This window comes from Apodemus sylvaticus, chromosome 6, assembly GCF_947179515.1.
Source record: "Apodemus sylvaticus chromosome 6, mApoSyl1.1, whole genome shotgun sequence".
NCBI classification, from domain to species: Eukaryota; Metazoa; Chordata; class Mammalia; order Rodentia; family Muridae; genus Apodemus; species Apodemus sylvaticus.
The window spans coordinates 36,387,554-36,405,181 of record NC_067477.1 but is presented as its reverse complement, the minus strand read 5'-3'; the positions used below and the strand labels follow the sequence as shown (position 1 = coordinate 36,405,181).

The window sequence follows — 17,628 nt, the reverse complement described above, 5'->3', positions numbered from 1 at the left end:
CAGTTCTTCAGATATAGAACATAATACCTAAAATAACTGTTTGTAGGATTCTTATATGGAGCAGAATTTTAAAAAAAAAAAGCACAACTCTAATAACTCAGGAAAAGGACAATAGAAAACTGACAAGGTTTCTAAGGACAGCAGCAACATCCAACATCGTTCTTAATTACACAACTATTAGCCTGTTAGAGAAGGGAGCACTCAAATGCTTGACAGTCCCACACAGTAAAGGCTATGCGGGTCAGCAAGAATGCAGGTATGGGCATGGAGAGCATACCGCTCTGGTACCATCGCCTCAGTTTGAAAATGCATGTTTCCCGTGACCCAGCAGTCCCACGTCTGGGCATAGGGACAAGCAGAGCACTGCTGCTGGCATGTGTGAGTGTGCCCTGTGCTGTTTATAACCACGCTTCGTTCAGAGGAACTGCTGAGGGAATGAAGGATAACAAGACTGCAAAAAAAAAGAGATAAGCGAGTTTATATACACTCACCTAGCCAGGATGCCTCTTGGTAATGTCATGCTAAATGGTGAAAGCTAACAGTGGAGACCTACTGTTGTGAGATGCCATTTTAATGGAGCCTGAAAATCAGCATTTTATCTAGTATATATGTATCTCTCTATCATCTGTCTATATACACCCACACATATCTATATAGACATATACCCACAGGAAAACTTATGATAAAATGATGTTGTACAAAAGGAAAAAAACTGGGTGAAAGGGAGCTGACCCATGGGAGCAGCACGTCGGTTCGCTGTGGCATGGCTGATGTAGCCCTTGGGCTTTGTTGGAAGTTACAGGTATGCACTTGTAACCTATATGTACATTGTAAAAGCATGTATATTCCAGATAACACAGCAAACATGAGAAGGCCTTTTAAAGGTATGCCACCACATTACACACACAGAATGAGCATGCGTTCATGAGCATTGTAAAAGGACAGAAGGGGACTGGGAGCTTGCGAGTCCCTGCTCAGTCCCCAGCTCCACAAAGATACATAAGGAGGTAGAACCGAAATTCATTACGGCTTTTCTACTTTTGTGGTTTTTAAAAAATAGCTTTTCAGTGAGATTTTATAATCAGAAGAAATCTTGAAACTTGATTTTATTGTAATCAAAGAATTGATAAATTTAAATCTGAGAGGACAGTCACTTGTGAATTCAAAGTCATTGCTTGTTTTTTAAGAATACTTGGTTTCTCTTTTATACCTGTTTTCTTTTCGAGCATTATAAGTATTATGAGTTCTGTTACTATTGATGCCACAGACAGACATATGTATTGATGTAATAAGCCAAAAAATAATAAGAATTTTAATATTTGGGTTCTCTTTTGTTCCCAGTGATACCGAGCCTTGCTGCTCAGCTGAATCCCCAGGAAATCCTAATTTTGGTTCTTCCCAGATCCCTGCAATAGGACTCCTTTATAAGCCATCACACATTGAGAAACACATGATCATTTGGCTATAGGAAGACTTAGGGTATGGGAAGGATTTAGTTATAGAGAGTTGTATGACCATTTGAAGGTCGTCTTTGGCCTTTACGCTGTTAGAGCCCCCAAGGATCAGTGACTGTTGGCCTGCTGTTTGTTTGCCATTGTTGTAATTTTATTCAAGACTTGATTCTTGAATGGGTGAAAACTCTTTTCCCTTTTTTAGCAGGGTCATGTCACCCACATAAGCATCATTCAGGAATAGCCAAAACACAAAAAGAGGGTGAAGATGTTTCATTCAACAGAAGGTACAACCAAAGTCTGGTTACGGCTGAGCTGCAGCGACTCGCGGAGAAGCAGGCAGCCAGGCAGTATTCTCCAGCCAGTCACATCAGTCTCCTGACCCAGCAGGTAGGGGCAGACCGGCTGCCACTGAGCTCTGGCTCTGGGAGCTGGGGTGCTGGGGTGGGGCATACTGGTCCTTCCGTCACTTGGCTGTTCCTGTGTGCTCAGGGTCTCCACTGAGTCTCTGTTCTGTCTATTTATATTTATAAAACTGGATTGTTTCTCCCTAGCTGTCAAGAAAACAACTCTTCCAGGCATTGCAAAGTCCAATCTGTTAATGGCTCTTAATGGTATATAGTATTGCATAGGTAACATCTAAATTTCAACTGTAAATATAATTTAAAGGGATTAAAACACACACACACACACACACATACACACACACACACATCTGTCCATTTGCATGCATCACTTAGTGTTTGTGGAAGTGACAGGACAGTTATAGTAGCCTGTTCTTTCAGCCCATGTGGGTCCCAGGGATTCAACTCAAGTCACTAGGTTTGGCAAAGTTTTGCCTTTACTCACTAAGCCATCTTGCCGGCCTTGGATCTTTTAAATTAACTTCTTTCATTCTTAAAATTGTCTAGTGAGTCCTGAATTTATAGATCTTTTTATCAGAGTTGTAAATTTGTTGTCAACCCCACTCCATTTTTCCATTTAGCTGATGATCTGAGAATGTTTCGTATCTAATGATTATTGATGCAGATATGGCAAAGACACAAGGGCACTGACTCTAGGGTGCAGCCTTGCACTGTCATGATCTCTGGGTTCTCTTTGTTTTCTTCTGGTAGTCTCCATGGTATTAATTAGTAGAAACCTTCCTTAATGCTAAATGGAATCAGAACTCTCTAAATGAGGTATTGATAATAGTTCCATGATGCTTACTATGTGGTTATGTCTTTCTGTTTCTGTTGTGCTAATTTTTAAAATTGGTTGGAACTCCATAATGATAATTAAATCTAGGGAGGAAATGGAGGTACAGAAGTGAAATTGCTTCAAATACATATGAAAGTAGACAACCCACCAGTTCTCTGGTGGTACCCTAGTTCTCTGTTCAAAAAAATAATTATTTATTTATTTTGAGCACAGAGAGAATCCTGACATGGTCACGGCTCTGCAGGGATTGTTTACAATCCCTAATAATTTGGAACCTATAGATGAAGAGGCCTAATGTTCAGCTGAAAGCAAAGAAATGTAACAAGCTAGTAATCAGACTTGAAGGGCACTGGGTAGTTAGGTGCTGGCCACAGGCTGATGGGACCAGGCCTGACACAGTAAATGGAGAAGAGATTTGAAAGTGTCCACTGTCCATGAGGAAAGGAAAGCTGCTGTCTTGGCTTCCAGGAAACTAAACACGTAGAAGCATCAAGACATCAAGTTATTTTCTTTGTGATTACTATAGAAAGCAGTTAATATTAGTGTTCACATATCCTGGTTCCTATTATTTGCTGTGTTGCAGAGCCCAGGAAACTGTAAGGTCCGGATCCTGTAATATCCAGGTCCCATAGCCTTCATGGGAAACGCACTTCCTCTCAATCTTTCTCACACAATCTGGGACCTGTGCTCGCTAAGTCCATCCGCTCTGCTTTGTAAGCCTCAGAATCTGCCATTAGATGTCAGTCTTAACGTTCAGAGTCCCCGCACAGGGTGCTTGTGCACCTTTTAGAGAGGTGCTGGGCTGTGCAGAAAAGCAGGGTGGAGCACCTAGGAAGGGTTGCATTAGCCAGCCCAAGGCTCGTGTCCTTCTGCAGGTCTGTATGACCTGGAACACTTCATTTCTCAGCCTCTGAATGTGTTCATTGCTGGGGGAAACACAACTGGGTCTGAAGGATGGGGTGGAAAAGCCTCTTTGTGAAGTCTAAATGCTATGTACTTGGGAAATACTGTTATTTTGGCCCTTAAGGCTTTAGGAATACATTGTTTCTTATATATGAAGCCTGTTGTTAGGTAAGTGCATTTTATTATAGAAAAGCGCCATTGCATGTTTTGTAGCCATTTCCTCCCAGAGGATACAGGCATTTAATTTGTAATTAGAAAACTTCTGTTATTTTTTTCTTTTGCTTAATAAGTAATGCTGCATTGTAGTGGCTGCTGATATTCACTCTGACACATTTGTTCTCTTGCTTTTTCTTTTCTGTTCTGTTTAAAAAGAAAGCTATTTCCATCTCTTAACTGAGCTGAGTGATAAATGCCTGTGGCTTCCTGCAGGGAGGTGGGCAGGGGCTCCAGGAGCATCTCTGAAGAGCACCTGGGTGCTAACTGTGGCTGTCAGAACAGGCAGCTTTGAGTCCAGACAGAAATCTCCTCAGGAGCCAGTGTTTCCCTGACTTAATACAGCTGTCATCTTCAGTTCCTGTTGAGATTTCTGCTTTCTTTTCTTTTTCTCGTTTTTTTGGTTGGCCAGTGGATAATTCCCTTTCATATGATTAATTCTGAGCTGGGTGGTCATGGTGCTTGCCTTTAATCCCAGCACTCAGGAGCCAGAGGCATGTAGATCTCTGAGTTTGAGGATAGCCAGGGCTACACAGAGAAAGCCTGTCTGGAATTGCACTACCCTCCTCCCAAAGATTAATTCTCTATATTATTGCTTTTTATATTATTCTAGGATTGTTTTATGGCATTATCTTAACTAGTTCCTTCTTTGTGCTTTTCTTATCTTTAGTTCTCTGTTTCTAGAGTTAAATTTCTATAATTTCTTTTTAACCATTCTATATTAAAGGCTATGAATTTTCCTCTGAGCATTGCTTTAGTTATATCCCATAAACTATTATTTGTTTTATAGCCAAGGAGTTAATAGACTTTCATTGAACAAGGAAGGCAGATTTTAAATTATTTATACTTTATTGAGGATTTGTACAAAATGAAATTGTAGAGATTTTTGAAAAAACATTTTATCTTTATTTGTAATTTCAGCTAGTTAGCCTGTTAGTCAGTGGCATTTTCTTGAAAGCTTTGTAGTTTATTGTGATTATTTATTTAAAACAAAACAAAACAAAACACTTTATCCAAGCTCTTAAGAGCATCCCTGGCTTTGGGATAACCACTGATGATGTGACATCATGCTGACTGACTGAGAAATAACTCATGGTCTTATGAAAGGGTCAGCCACCCACACAATGATTGTAATAGCCAGGAGCACCCCAAGCTATCTCTTTGGAGAACAGCATAATTGCCAGAGGGCAGCTCAGCTTGTCAGTGGGAACAGAAGTAATGCCAAAGCAGTCTCTTGGGAACGCTCATTCAACTGTATCACAGGAAGGGCAGAATCAGCCCCCGGGAGCCCTGGGATGTGTGTTGGGGCAGCAGGCTGGGTGATGAGTGGGACGTGGGGACGTGGGGACGTGGGGACGTGGGGACGTGGCACTGGGCACTTGGACTGAGACTGGAGGGAAACCTCAACCCTTAGGAGTCCTGCAGAGGGCGGGGCACGCATGCAGGTGACTCCACAGCACTCACACACGTGTTTGATCTGCATTGCTCAGGTCACTGAGGAGGGGGGGCTGGAGGGTGAGGCAGTGCCAAGCTAAGGAATGGTAATTGGACAGAGGGTCTTAAGCCTACAACTGGTCAGAAGGCTTTGGGGAACTTAGAATTTATATTAGGGCCTGCATTTTAAAGGAGTTTATATTGTTAAAAGCAGAAGCTGATTTCTTGAATTCCTTTTTATCATTTTTGCTATGAGTCAGCTTTATTTACATCCTAGAACCCATGAGAATAGCAGACATTCTCCACATATAAGCAGTGGCCCCTTAAACAAGGTTTGTATAGTATATGTGCCTTCTCAGTAAAATAAGTATATAATACATTCTTGGTGCATGGTGATTCAGTGTATACCTTAGAACACAAGGCAGGTTGGATTAGACCTTTCCCTTGGTGTGTGAGAGGCTGGCCCTCTTCTGGGGTGGGATCTTTAGTGATTGCTGTATGTACTCCTGAATGCAGTGTTAAGAAGCATCTGTACCTATAGGGGAGGGGTTCTGGGGTGTCATTATGGGAGGGGTTGGCACAGGGCTTCAGCCTGGGTGTGAGATCTCACTACCTCTGCCTCAGCCAGGGCTCAAGGGAGGGCAGATCACTGTAGACAGTGCTCTTTGTGGTCATTGCTGCCAGTGTACAGAAGAATGTGGCTAAGGAGCCCAGCCTGCGGTGAGGAGCGGGAGGGAGACAGGGCATTAGAGCAGCCCTGGCCCTCTCTGGCCGGCAAGTTTGAGATTTCAGGACCCAGCTATCATTAGGAGTAGCTCCAGCTCTCCCAGCCTGGGAATTTAATCAAAGGGATACCAGCAGACCACCCAGGCAGGGCCCTACCATGAACCCGTGTGCTGTGTCAGTCTGCTCTGAAGCTAGCCGCGCAGCACCGTGGCCAGGCCTCCTAAAATGTGCTGACAGACACAGAAGAGGGGGAGCCCTTGAGATTTTTCATTTTGATGGGGATCTGAACAGAACGCTGTTCGGTTCCTTGCAGTTCATTGCTCTTTACTCTGAGACTGAGGCTAATGCTGTAGACAAATGTATCCGGTATAAAGAAAGTATTTGCTTCACAGGACATCAGTCCTCCACTCCTCCTCCACAGATAGGAAGTCTTTATCACTCCATCTCATTCAGTAGCTACCAAAAGGTCCCCAGTGGACCCCGACTCGGTTTCAGGGGTTCCACTTGGACCTTGAGTTAGTGCTGGCTCCTTGCACAGGGTGCCAGGGTCCTCCCTGGACATTACAGGCAATAAGACTTGGCTTCGGAAATTACCATCTCAATTCTGAGCTTATCTGAACATACAGACTGCTGTGCACTGGGCTCTGGTCTCATGACTGTTTACTGTTTCTTTTGACTCTGTAGTCTGTGTTGGTAGAAAATAGACTTTTTGATACCATATATGTTACCTGTTCCTGTTTCTAGAAAGACAGAAAGACAGAATGATATATTGGGGAAACATTAGCTCTGGAATCAGTACAAACTGGGAAATTACTGTCTGGCCTTGATTACCTCATCTTTAAAAAAAAAAAAATTCAAAGGAAGGAGCAGCCAACAGTTCTGCCCAGCTCTGGTGCCTGTAAGCCAAAACAACCAACATGGCACAGTAATTCTAAGGGTTTAGTAGTGCCATGCATACCTTGGCAGTAACTAGCAGCTCTCTAAGTGGACTTAAGACCTGCCTAACAAGAGGGAAGTCATGCTTGGAACTGGAAACCTAGCCAGCTATAGAGCTAGGGAAGGCATGGGTCTCAGAGGAGAACCTATAACCACCACTTAACTAAACCAGCACAGTCCCTAACTGCATTCTAAATATCTGTCCTTAGATCACAGATAAGTGTAGCTTTTATCCCTCATTAATAGGCAGAGACCATTACAGAAAACCACAACCTCCTAATGCAGAGTTGTGGATCCTAGTCTCAACTGATAGACCTACGACTCAACTCCTGCAGCTGAAGCTTAGGTATCATTGCTCAGAGTGTAAGCTAGAGGGACAAGAAGTGGTTTTCTATGATTGTGTTGCATGGAAATGTCATAAGATACACCTATGAAGTCTTAAGCATGTCACAAAAACACACCAGGTAGACTCCTCTGTGCAGTGTATCTCAAAATGGTTACTTCTCCTTCTTCCTGTCTCTGCTGTCAGTGGCATTGACACCCCAGAAACCTGAGGATGGAAGCTGGCTTATCAGCATCTGTGTCTCCATTTTCTCTGCACCAAGCTGCTGCCGAGATTTGTTCGTTCTAACTCCAGTGTTTCTGCTCCATATCTTGTCTATTTAACTTACATCAACTGTTCTGCTAAAGGCCTTCATTATCTTCCAGGTGGACAGCTATAGGTACCTCTTAAACAATCTGGCAGTGTCCTCCTGCTTTTCCTCGTCCTTAAAGACCTCTTGTTATGTTAAATCACATGTTCGATCCTAGTATTTGCTCAGAGAGAATCTCTATATGAAACCCAAACTAGTGATGCTATCCATGATCTGACTGAAAGTCTGGCTACAGTGTCCTGATTCCTGTCTCTATTCCAGCACACAGGATCTTGCATAGCTCAGCTAGGATTTCTAGTCTGTATGCCTCAGTTTATGCCATCTTCTCAGGAGAAATGATTCCTAGTCACCACGTCTGAGCTGTACATCTGTCCAGTTGCTGCACGAATGCGACCTCACTCATCCACTGTTATGCCAATTTCCTCTTCATCTTGTGTGTCAACACAACTGTCTCTTTAACAGACAATAAGCACTTTAAGTTTCTGTGTCCTGTGATGCCGGAGACCTGAATCCAGGATTGTATAATTGGCTGTATGCATCTTTATTAATAGATTCTAAAAGAGCCTACATCTATTCTGAACTTGTACAGACCTTTTCCCATGGTCATTCTTCCCTAAACAACTAAATATAACAAAGTTATAGCCTTTACATCATGTAAGTAATCTATCAGTGGGTGTTTTTGTGAAAGGATATACAGAAGCTATATTTAAATGTAATTATATTGTGCATAAGAAACGTGATCATTTGTACATTTTTGTATCTTCAAGAAACTCTATAATTAATACTTTAAGGATACTGAGGGACAACTTTATATAATAAATGCGCCTACTCTTTATTATTGTCGTCACCACACAGTGTTGGAGATTGAATACCGGGTTGCCTGATGCTATTCAAGAACACAGCTGCTGATCCCCATCCCTGGTCCTTCAGGAATTACAGTACAGTAATGTGCTCCTTCACTGTGCTGTCAGATCCTTGAAGATTAAAGTATGCACAGTTTTTAAACCCACCCCCTCTCCCACCCCAGTATTCTCTAACGTGTGCATCCCAGACATAGTTGTTAATAAACAAATGGAGAGCACCTGCCACCACAGCCGGAAGTCTTCCTCTTGTGCTCTGCCTTCAGCCCTTGACTCGCCACTCTTTAAAGCAGGTGGATGTAGTCATTTCATCTCCTGCCTGTTTGACTGTAAACCACAGGATGGCAGTTCCTTCTAACCCACCACTTACTGTGGAACCTTGTAGAACCTTGCTTGCTAAAGGGAAAAGACTTTATGTATGTTGTTGGACTTTGTGTTCTCTTTAACACTAACGCCGTTGCTCTTCCATTCTTGTCACTGATTATAGCACAGCTGCCCTGCATACCATGGCAGCCGACATTCATCACATTCCTGCTTTGTCTTAGGCAGCGTTGACAACACTCTGTGTGCATTATCTCTTCCCGTTTAAGACTGAGGAAAGTGCTTTTTCCTGTTTTTTGTTTTGTTTTGTTTTTGTTGGTTTTTTTTGTTGTTGTTGTTGTTTTAAGCTCATGATGATGAAGAAATAGAAGCCAGTAGGACAAGTGGTGCTCTCTGTAAGGTCACACACTGGGAAGTTGCTGAGCGTCACATCCCATCAGCCTGCTGCTATGCACCACTACTGCAGAGCTATCACTACACCTTTTCTTGAGCCTGCAGAAGCACCAGAATAAACATCTCAACTTTCATGGTTTCAACAAGCCCTCTCTCTTCCCACATGCAGGTTTGAAAACATACATCCTATGAAGGTGATTGGCTACTTATTGAATTAGGCCCTTATCAGACCATTTTGTGGGATGCTCTGTGCTTTATTTTTGGTAGGGGAGGAGAGAGAATCCAGCCTTGGTAATCCCTTGCCAATATGTGTAAGTCTACCTATGGGCTATCAGTGGTGCACACCAGCTTGCAAAAACAGAATACAGAAATTGGAAACACTACAAAGAGACTTGGCCATTTTTTCAGACTGGCTTCCCTAGAATCTTGACCTGGAACTGTTACTTTTGTCTGGCACTATGGCTGTGTAAGGGTGTTATGGAGCCGGTGAAGTTCAGGAGAGGGAGAGGCAGGAACCTCCTGGGGTTGCCAGGAACCTTCAGCACTAACATGGGAGTACGTAAGAATTCCTTGCACTTCCCAGCTCCCTTTAGACTATGATTAACATTATAGCTCTTATCTCCTAGTAATTGGAATATAAACTTGTTCATTTTATCAGCGTCCAGGAATTAAAAAAGGAATTTAAACCACCTTACAGCATGTGGTTTTTTTGCTTATTGTAGCTAGCAGCTTAGTGACCGCTTATGGAGGGCCTTTGGAGGAGTGTTCAGCGTATAACTGTGTAAGGGTGACTCTTGTTATGGTGATCACTCTTTTCCAGTGTAAGCAGCTTGTAAGAAGTGCACACGCCTCTGTGCTCTCCCTGAACTAGTCTGGAGCAGATGAGATATGTCATGTTGAAGGATTACCATTTGTTCTGTGAATACACATGAAGCAAGTTAGGGGGAACAAGCCACATTGCCCTGCTCTAGGGCGCTCAGGTCTCCGCAGCTGAGACAGGGCCATCTCCACAGCACTAAGCAGACCTGCCCGTGTTCTGATAGGTCTGTCTGTATGGACACACAGAGAGCGCCGTTCTCCAGTGGCACTGGGGAGCTTCTAAGGGCAGTGGGAGTACAGCTCTAGAAAAGCACGTTCCTTTCAGTCCATGTCATCCCTTTGAGAATGAAAGGTGTATCCTTCTCCTGAAAAAAAAGTGTACATATAGAAACACTTGTGTTCAGTTCCAGGGTGTTCATAGACATTCCACACAGGCCCCCTCTCCATATCCATGGATACTGAGGATACTTGGCCTCCAGGTTTAGAGCCCTCAAAAGCTTTGAGGTAATATATGTTGATCATTATTGATAATTTGATCCAAATTCAAATCTCCCCATCATTGATGCATTCATTCATGAATATTAAAATAGGACTGCTTCAGACTATCATCTCCATAGAGGCCAGGGTTACTTTCATCCACCTTCCTCCATATTCAAAAGGGTGGCAAACCCAAAGTAGGTGCCTGGTAAGTATTTGTGTGCTTTGATGAGAAATCATTTTCTAGATCTTCCTAGACAAGAAATGTAAGATTTTGAGGGGCATGCCATGGTACAATTGACTGGTGTTAGGAACACCACTTCTACTTGCTGTACCACCGTTACTTAGGGGTCAAGCCTTTGCTAAGGAAATGGTTGATATGAATTTCCATGTCAGTTTTGATAAAGCATGAGGTACATGAAGTGTGCATACAGCCTGGTGAGCCTGAGCGTAGTCACCGAGAACCACACCTGCTCCTCCAGCCCTGAGTCTCGGTGCAGGAGAAACCATGCAGCACAGTCATCATGCAGAGAGGGAACAAAACTGTGTCAACGCTATGATTTCGAGCATCTGAGAGCTTTGCGAGGCTGCAGCCAGAGCGGCACCCAGCTTTTCCTCCAGCCCCTTCTTGTTTTCCTCTAATTCCAAAGCTACTTCTCCCTTGTGGCCTGTGCAGAAAGAGGTGATATGGAGCCTCATATGTTCCATGGTGCCTTGTAGGTCCGTGTGCCTTCTCGTGGCATCTGACACTCCACTACTCACTGCTGTTGGGGTGGGGGATTAGGTGGAAGTGAGACATCTCTCTTTTGGAGTCCTGACTGTCCTAGAACTTGATATGTAGATATGGCTGGTGGCCAGCCTCAACTTCACAGAGAACTGCCTGCCTCTGCCTCCTGAGTACTGGAAATAAAAGTATGTGCCACCCTTTAGCTTTCCTTTTTAAATGGTAGGAAACTCCATCTCGCCTCACCATCACTTTGGGAAACATGAACGGCAGATAGATGGACTTTTGAAAGCTTTCTTTGTCAGATTACAAACCCAGTTCCAAGCCCTGCCTAGGTGCAAGGTGCTTAACTACTTTAACTCTCTGTAACCATTATCCTTTTCAGCTCAGCTCAGAAAACAGCTCTCGGTTTGCCTGCCCTCACCACAATCCTCATACAGTGTGGCTTGGGAAGGGCTCCCAGAAGGTTCCTTTAGTCCATAGAGCCAGGGTAGAGTCTTCCCAAGGTGTTGTCTGTCTCTGGCTGTTTTCCATCACCCTGCTTTCACCAAATCAGACCTCTGTGTCTCAGACATTTCTGCCTGCTTCTCTGCTCTCCTCCATGTTTTGTCCTCTTCTTAGGTAGCCCATATGCCTTATTTGAATTGTCTTAGTATTGCCATGTTTTGGAGATCTCAAATACTGTTTTATCTCGAGTTTTAGATGGTCAAATCCTATGTGGCTTGGGGGTCGGCAGAAGCCATGTTTCTCTTTGTGCCTTCCCCTTCTCCCCATGGCCTTGCTTCTCAGAGATAAGATAGTGATTCGTTGTTGGATTATATTTTAGGTATAAAGTTCTGAGCATGCAAGACTGCCACTTCAGCCAGGGAGATCTAGTTGGTCTGTCCCCAGGCAGCCCTTTTGCATGCTGGGAGAGTATGTATCTGAGTGGCTGGGGTTCTTTTCTGGGGAACCCATCAGGGCAGTTCCACGGTATTTTAATTATAGTACTGGCATCTGCGCTACCTTTAGCAAACAGCAGTAACAAGCAGTAACACTTGGGCAGGCCAGGCACCGGAAATTGGCTGCCTCCTCTGTTTCTCCTCCCCTCTTTCCAATCCATCACCTGTATTTATTCCTGCTGTAATTTAAACACCTGTCTAGATGGAATGCATGCAATGTGTCCTTACCCCACACATTCAGATATTTGCTCACCTGCTTTATTCGGAAGGCTGACTCTAAAATAAATAGTATTTGGTACTAAAAGGAGAAATTCACTGAGATCACCAAGGCAGTGGATGTGAGACAGGGAATGGTATAGAACATCTGGATTAGCTGCTGCAAGAGTGGGAGCTGAGGAGGAGGAGGGAAGGAGCAAGGGAGAAACATCTGCCAAGCAGGGCCCAAGGCTCAGATGGAGGTAGAATTTGGTGGCCAGATTTCCCACAGGCAGTTGCTCACTTAGCTAACCAGCCAGAGAAAGGCAGAGAAGGAGGCATAGGTAATGAATGACCTGATGGGTTTTAGGTTTAAATACTGCTTCTTTTTTTGTTTGTTTTTTGTTTTTGTTTTTGTTTTCCAAGACAGGGTTTCTCTGTATAGCCCCGACTGTCCTGGAACTCACTCTGTAGACCAGACTGGCCTCGAACTCAGAAATCGCCTGCCTCTGCCTCCCAAGTGCTGGGATTAAAGGTGTGCACCACCACTGCCCAGCTAAATACTGCTTCTTAATAACAGAAGTACAGCAAGTCGTCTTGGATTTTCTGAAGTTTGTTCTGAAATGTTTTGTAAGCATATGGATCCTCAGTGTACTTTTCAAGTTTGAGACCTAAACACCAAGCATCAGTGAGCCCTGAATGTCCCTCCTGGAACTATTTCCTCTTCTTCTTGTCCCCTTGTTCTCTGTCTCACTTCCTCCAAGGTGTGTCTGCTGTCTGCAAGGTCCCCTTAGCTGTGGAGGAGAGGAAGCAGGGTGCATTCCCTCTCCTGTTCTTGCCTTTTGCTCTCTACCATCTCTGAAAAGTGATTTTCAAACTTAAAAGGCAAGTCAACTCTGTGGATTCTGTTAAATGCAGGCTTCAGTTTGCGGGGGCTGGACTGTGTTCTCCATTGCATCCGGCCTCCAGGAGTTCAGGTGCTACTGCTCCACAGACCAAAGCTGTACAAGGTGAGGCTCAGAGGTGCAGATGCTAACACTTGGTTAAAGTCACGAGATTGGGAGATTTTGCCTTAGGAAGTCTAGGAATTGAATTGAAAGGGCTGTGCTGAGCGATTATTTTACTTCTCAACCTCTCAGTTTCTCTATCTATTTTTGAGAATGAATTAGTTCACACATAGAGTGCGGAGCACAGAGCCTACAAGGAGCTGAATGCATTCAGTGATTGTTAGGATCCTACAGTTCCATTGTCATTGCTGATAGTTGTACCTGTGGCAGCAGTCCAAGGCTCCTCCAAGACTGCTGTGCTAACTTTGTATGTAAAGATGCACAAAGATGAAGATACTGGAGAGATGGCTCAGTGGTTAGAAGCAGTGATGACTGTTGGTAGAAGGCCTGATTCAGTCCCCAGCATCTGCATTGTAGCTCATAACCATTTGTAAATTTAGTTGAAAGCATCCCAACACCTTCTTCTGACTTCCATGGCCACATGATACACATACATACATGCAGGCAAAGTGTTCAAACATATAAAATAAAATAGATCTTTAAAAACATGTGAGTGTTCATCATGAATTAAGCACATTCTCTTTTTATAATTTATTTTTAATTTTTTTTTTAAATGGGTATGGGTGTTTTGCCTTCCTGTATGTCTGTGGACCATGTGTGTGCAGTGCCCAGAGAGGCCAGAAGAGGGCTTTAGACTCCCCTGGGACTGGATTTAACAGAAGGTTGGGAGACACCATGTAGATGCTGGAAATCCAGCCCCAGTTGTCTGGAAGAGTAGCCAGTGCTCTTAATTGCTGGGCCATCTCTCTAACATGGGCATGTTCTTTGAATCACAGTTTCTTTCATTAAAATTGGTTTTCAAATTACCATGTCTGTCCTCTAGACCCATTTGTGGCCAATGTCATGATTCTAAGCTTGATAGGTTTAGTAGCATGTATTCTAGTAGCATTTAGTAGCATGCATTAGCCCAGGGAAGCCAGCTAGCCCAACGACTGTGACCTCTCCTTTAACAAAAAAAGACAAGTGTTGCTACATTTTTGTATACCATAAGCTAAGGCTGTCTTTTGAAAAAATTCTTTAGCAATAAAATGTTTATTATGGCTACATATGTCATATACACAGTGCTGTCTCTCACTTCTCATCTGGTCAGAGCTAGGGAAGGGTAAGTGGGTGGAGAAGCAGCATACTGACCCCAGAGCTATCCTCTCAACATCACAGACCTCATCGGCCTGTGGGCTCACCCAGTGCCCGATTTGCCTTTCCTAGTGAAAGTAAGGTAGTACTGGGGCCAAAAATGGGCGCTTGGTTGAGGGCAGTAGTTCTTCTGCCCATTGTAGAAAAGAACCAAGAGGCTGAAAGAGGAACAGGGTAGTGTGTGTGTGGTAATTTATCCATTATACATATTTGTCTATAAAGACAGTCAAGACAGAAGGGAAGTGCTAGCCAGGATACTAGCCACAAGCTAGTTGCATTTTATAATTAAACGCTTAAAATCTAGTTTTTCAGCCCCGTTTCAGATATATAATAGTTATGTGTGCCTAGTGGCTGCCCCAGTGGGCAATGCAGGTTATCAGTTCATCAGCGTTCTGATGATATTATCAGGAGGCGTTCTGCTAGGTGTTCTGTAAAACAAAGCTAGAAAACAAGAATGACCTTAAATTCTTCCCTTTTTCTTGTTTATAACTGTATTACATCATTCCATTACAGTGTGATTAAGATGGAAATTATATGGGTATACCTAAAGAATGGTTTAAAAAAAAGAAAGAACAGTTAGTTCATTGACTGGCAATGAAAGTCAATGAAAGACAGATGTCAGAGGCAAGGGGAGAGAGCAGGAGCTGTAGTGCACATGCGAAGTGACTTCTAGTCAAGACAAGGCTGAGCGTGTATTGAAAGTAAGGACTGGGTTGTTACCATTTGGTGAAGATGGGGTTATTTGGGGAAAAGGTAAAGAGCACTCCTGAGACTATTGAGTATTCTCATCTCTGCCCTGACCATTGCTGACTCTCTAAATAAATCAACAGTGCTCCACTTTTGAGTATAAAGAAGCAACAGTGGCTGCCACTTCTTGGTTCTTCCAGAAAATAAGAAATGGCTGCCGACTGAATCAGGGGCCAGGGGCTGCTCAGTCGCTTGCATGCTCCTGCCACCTTTTACAATACTTGGGACAAAATAAACCTGACTGAGCTCGGCTCTTTTCCTCCTTCTTTAATGTCCTCCGAGGAAGAGTAATTGTGGGAAATAAAGTTTAAAAGCAAGATGGAAGAGCTGTTGTTGCTTTCTGAATGATGATGTTTTAAAGTGTTTTCTAATAGTTAAGAGTAAACAGGATTGTTGTCCTTCATCCAGGTTAGAAAATAGGTTTTAAAACTATAGCCCAGGTTCTACAACTGTTAAATGGCTTTGGGTAAACTCTCTGAACCTGAGTTTTCTTCATTGTGAAATAGTGACTTCCTCTATGAGTAATGGGTAAAGTGTGAGTGAATTGTTACGTCCTAAGTGCCTGGTGCCACTCAGACGGTAAGCAGTGTTGTCTAGGAAGAGCATGCCACGTGCACTTGGGGCTCAACACGTCACACCTTGGCCTTGGCCCCACTTAGATTTGTGGTGTTTGTGTACCCGTTGGTAAGACAGGCATAAGAGCATTTCCCAGGCTTGGATGAGGTGGTGCAGGGTGGCAGTGCAGGGCACACAGTGAGCACTCAGTAGGTTGTTTGCTGTGAGGGCAGAAACACCAGTGATTGAATCAGGGACTGCCGAGCCAACAAGTCAATTATCAAACCTGTCAAATTCATCCACTCCTCTCCTTTGTACACTCTGTTCTCCAGATTCCACCCTTTGTGCTAAACATGGCAAACTGTGCACTTTTTGATCTATTGTTTAGCTACTATAAACTATTAAGCCCCCTTTATTATGATTTGGTACAACCTTTTTTTTTTTTTTTTAATGTGTATGTCTGTGACTATGTAGCTGCAGAGACCAGCAGAGGGCATTGGAGTGCCTGCAGCTGGAGTTACAGGTATTTTCTGCCATCAGACCATGGGCGTTAAGCACTGAACCCTGGTCCTCTAGAGGAGCAGCAAGCACTCTTAACCACTGAATCAGTTTTTCCATACAACTCTTACTTAGCACAATGACCTTCCTCACATTGTGGTATTTCTACAGCCTACTAGATCATGTTAAAATAATTTAAAGTGCCTGGTGTTGAACAAAGCAGACAGGAGTGGTCTATGTGGTTAGGAATATATCCTCCAGCCCTGCTGGAGCCAGTGTCACTGTCTCAGAATCTGGCCTTTGCTCCTTGGAGGGAGGCTATAGGGAGAAGTAGGAGGGAGTACTTCAAGGAGCCTGGCGTCCAGAGAAGAGGTGCACCCCTCATTTTCAGCATTCTCATCTGGGTGCATTAGTCCACACTTCTCTCCATCCCCGGTGCCTGCACACAGCAGAGCAAGAGTAAAATGTCATAGTTGGGGGCTCCCAAGGCCTCTTCTAAAGCCTGGCCCACCCTGGAGAACAGACCCACAGTGCCCCACGCACCAGCCTCACGGTCATCAGAGACTGCTCCCAGCCTATGGAAAACAGCTTTCTGGCCAAGAAAAGTATTTTGAGTCATTGGTGAGAAGATACTGGCCTGAGCTGTTTTCACTTACAAACTCTATAACTGGGGAGGAAACACTATACTGTTGCTAGAAAGGACTTTTTTTTTCATGATTTCAGATCATTTTAAGATTTAGAACTCTTTCCTATGTAAATATTAAGGTTATTTAGGTACCTTTGTGTGTTCTGTGGGAGAGGCTTTCCCTTCAGTTTGCTTCCCTGGCCTGATGATCTGAGGCACTGCCCCGGCAGTCTCAGCGCTGGCTCCTCTGCGCCCCGCGCTGTGCCCTGCTCTGAAGGGCTTCCCTGCATCCTGCCCTTTCCTCTCCTCTGCTGTCATTCCCAGGGCCTTCCACTGAACACCTTCCCACTGCAGTGATCCTGACACCTTTGACAAAATGTCTGGCTCCGTAAGTAATAGAGAAATATGGAGAATACTCAGAAGCACAAGAAAAAAATAGCATCACAGTGCTGAAGTAGATGCTGTGTATTCTGGACTTTATTTTTCAGATTTTGAGAAGTTTATCCACAAGTCTATTTTATGTTTAAGATTTACATTGTTATTTTTATTAGAGTTCCTCCACCCCTTGTGTTATCATCATGATCCTAGTTCAGATGTTTCTAGGGGAAAAAGAGTTAATGAATAAACAATATTCTCTTATGTGGATAGCGGAAAATGTAACCACCTTGTTAGCCATTTATACCTTCTCCTATTTCACTGTTAAAAACAATGCTTGCTTTTAAGTACATGTTTTCTAGAGCATGTGGTCTGAGCTGG

General features: G+C 43.6%; 1 protein-coding gene across 12 annotated transcripts in view; it reads left to right on the top strand.

The window, feature by feature from the left end:
* The window catches only part of Ttll5 (tubulin tyrosine ligase like 5), a 221,247-nt gene that overhangs the window by 113,638 nt on the left and 89,981 nt on the right, over positions 1-17,628 (top strand). For 10 of the 12 annotated variants that reach the window (XM_052185375.1, XM_052185379.1, XM_052185368.1 and 7 more), the window contains one exon: positions 1,657-1,841. In XM_052185375.1, the coding sequence (XP_052041335.1) occupies positions 1,657-1,841 (185 nt within the window). The remainder of the gene's footprint in view (positions 1-1,656; positions 1,842-17,628) is intronic. The other 2 variants (XM_052185370.1, XM_052185377.1) reach the window with 1 other exon arrangement.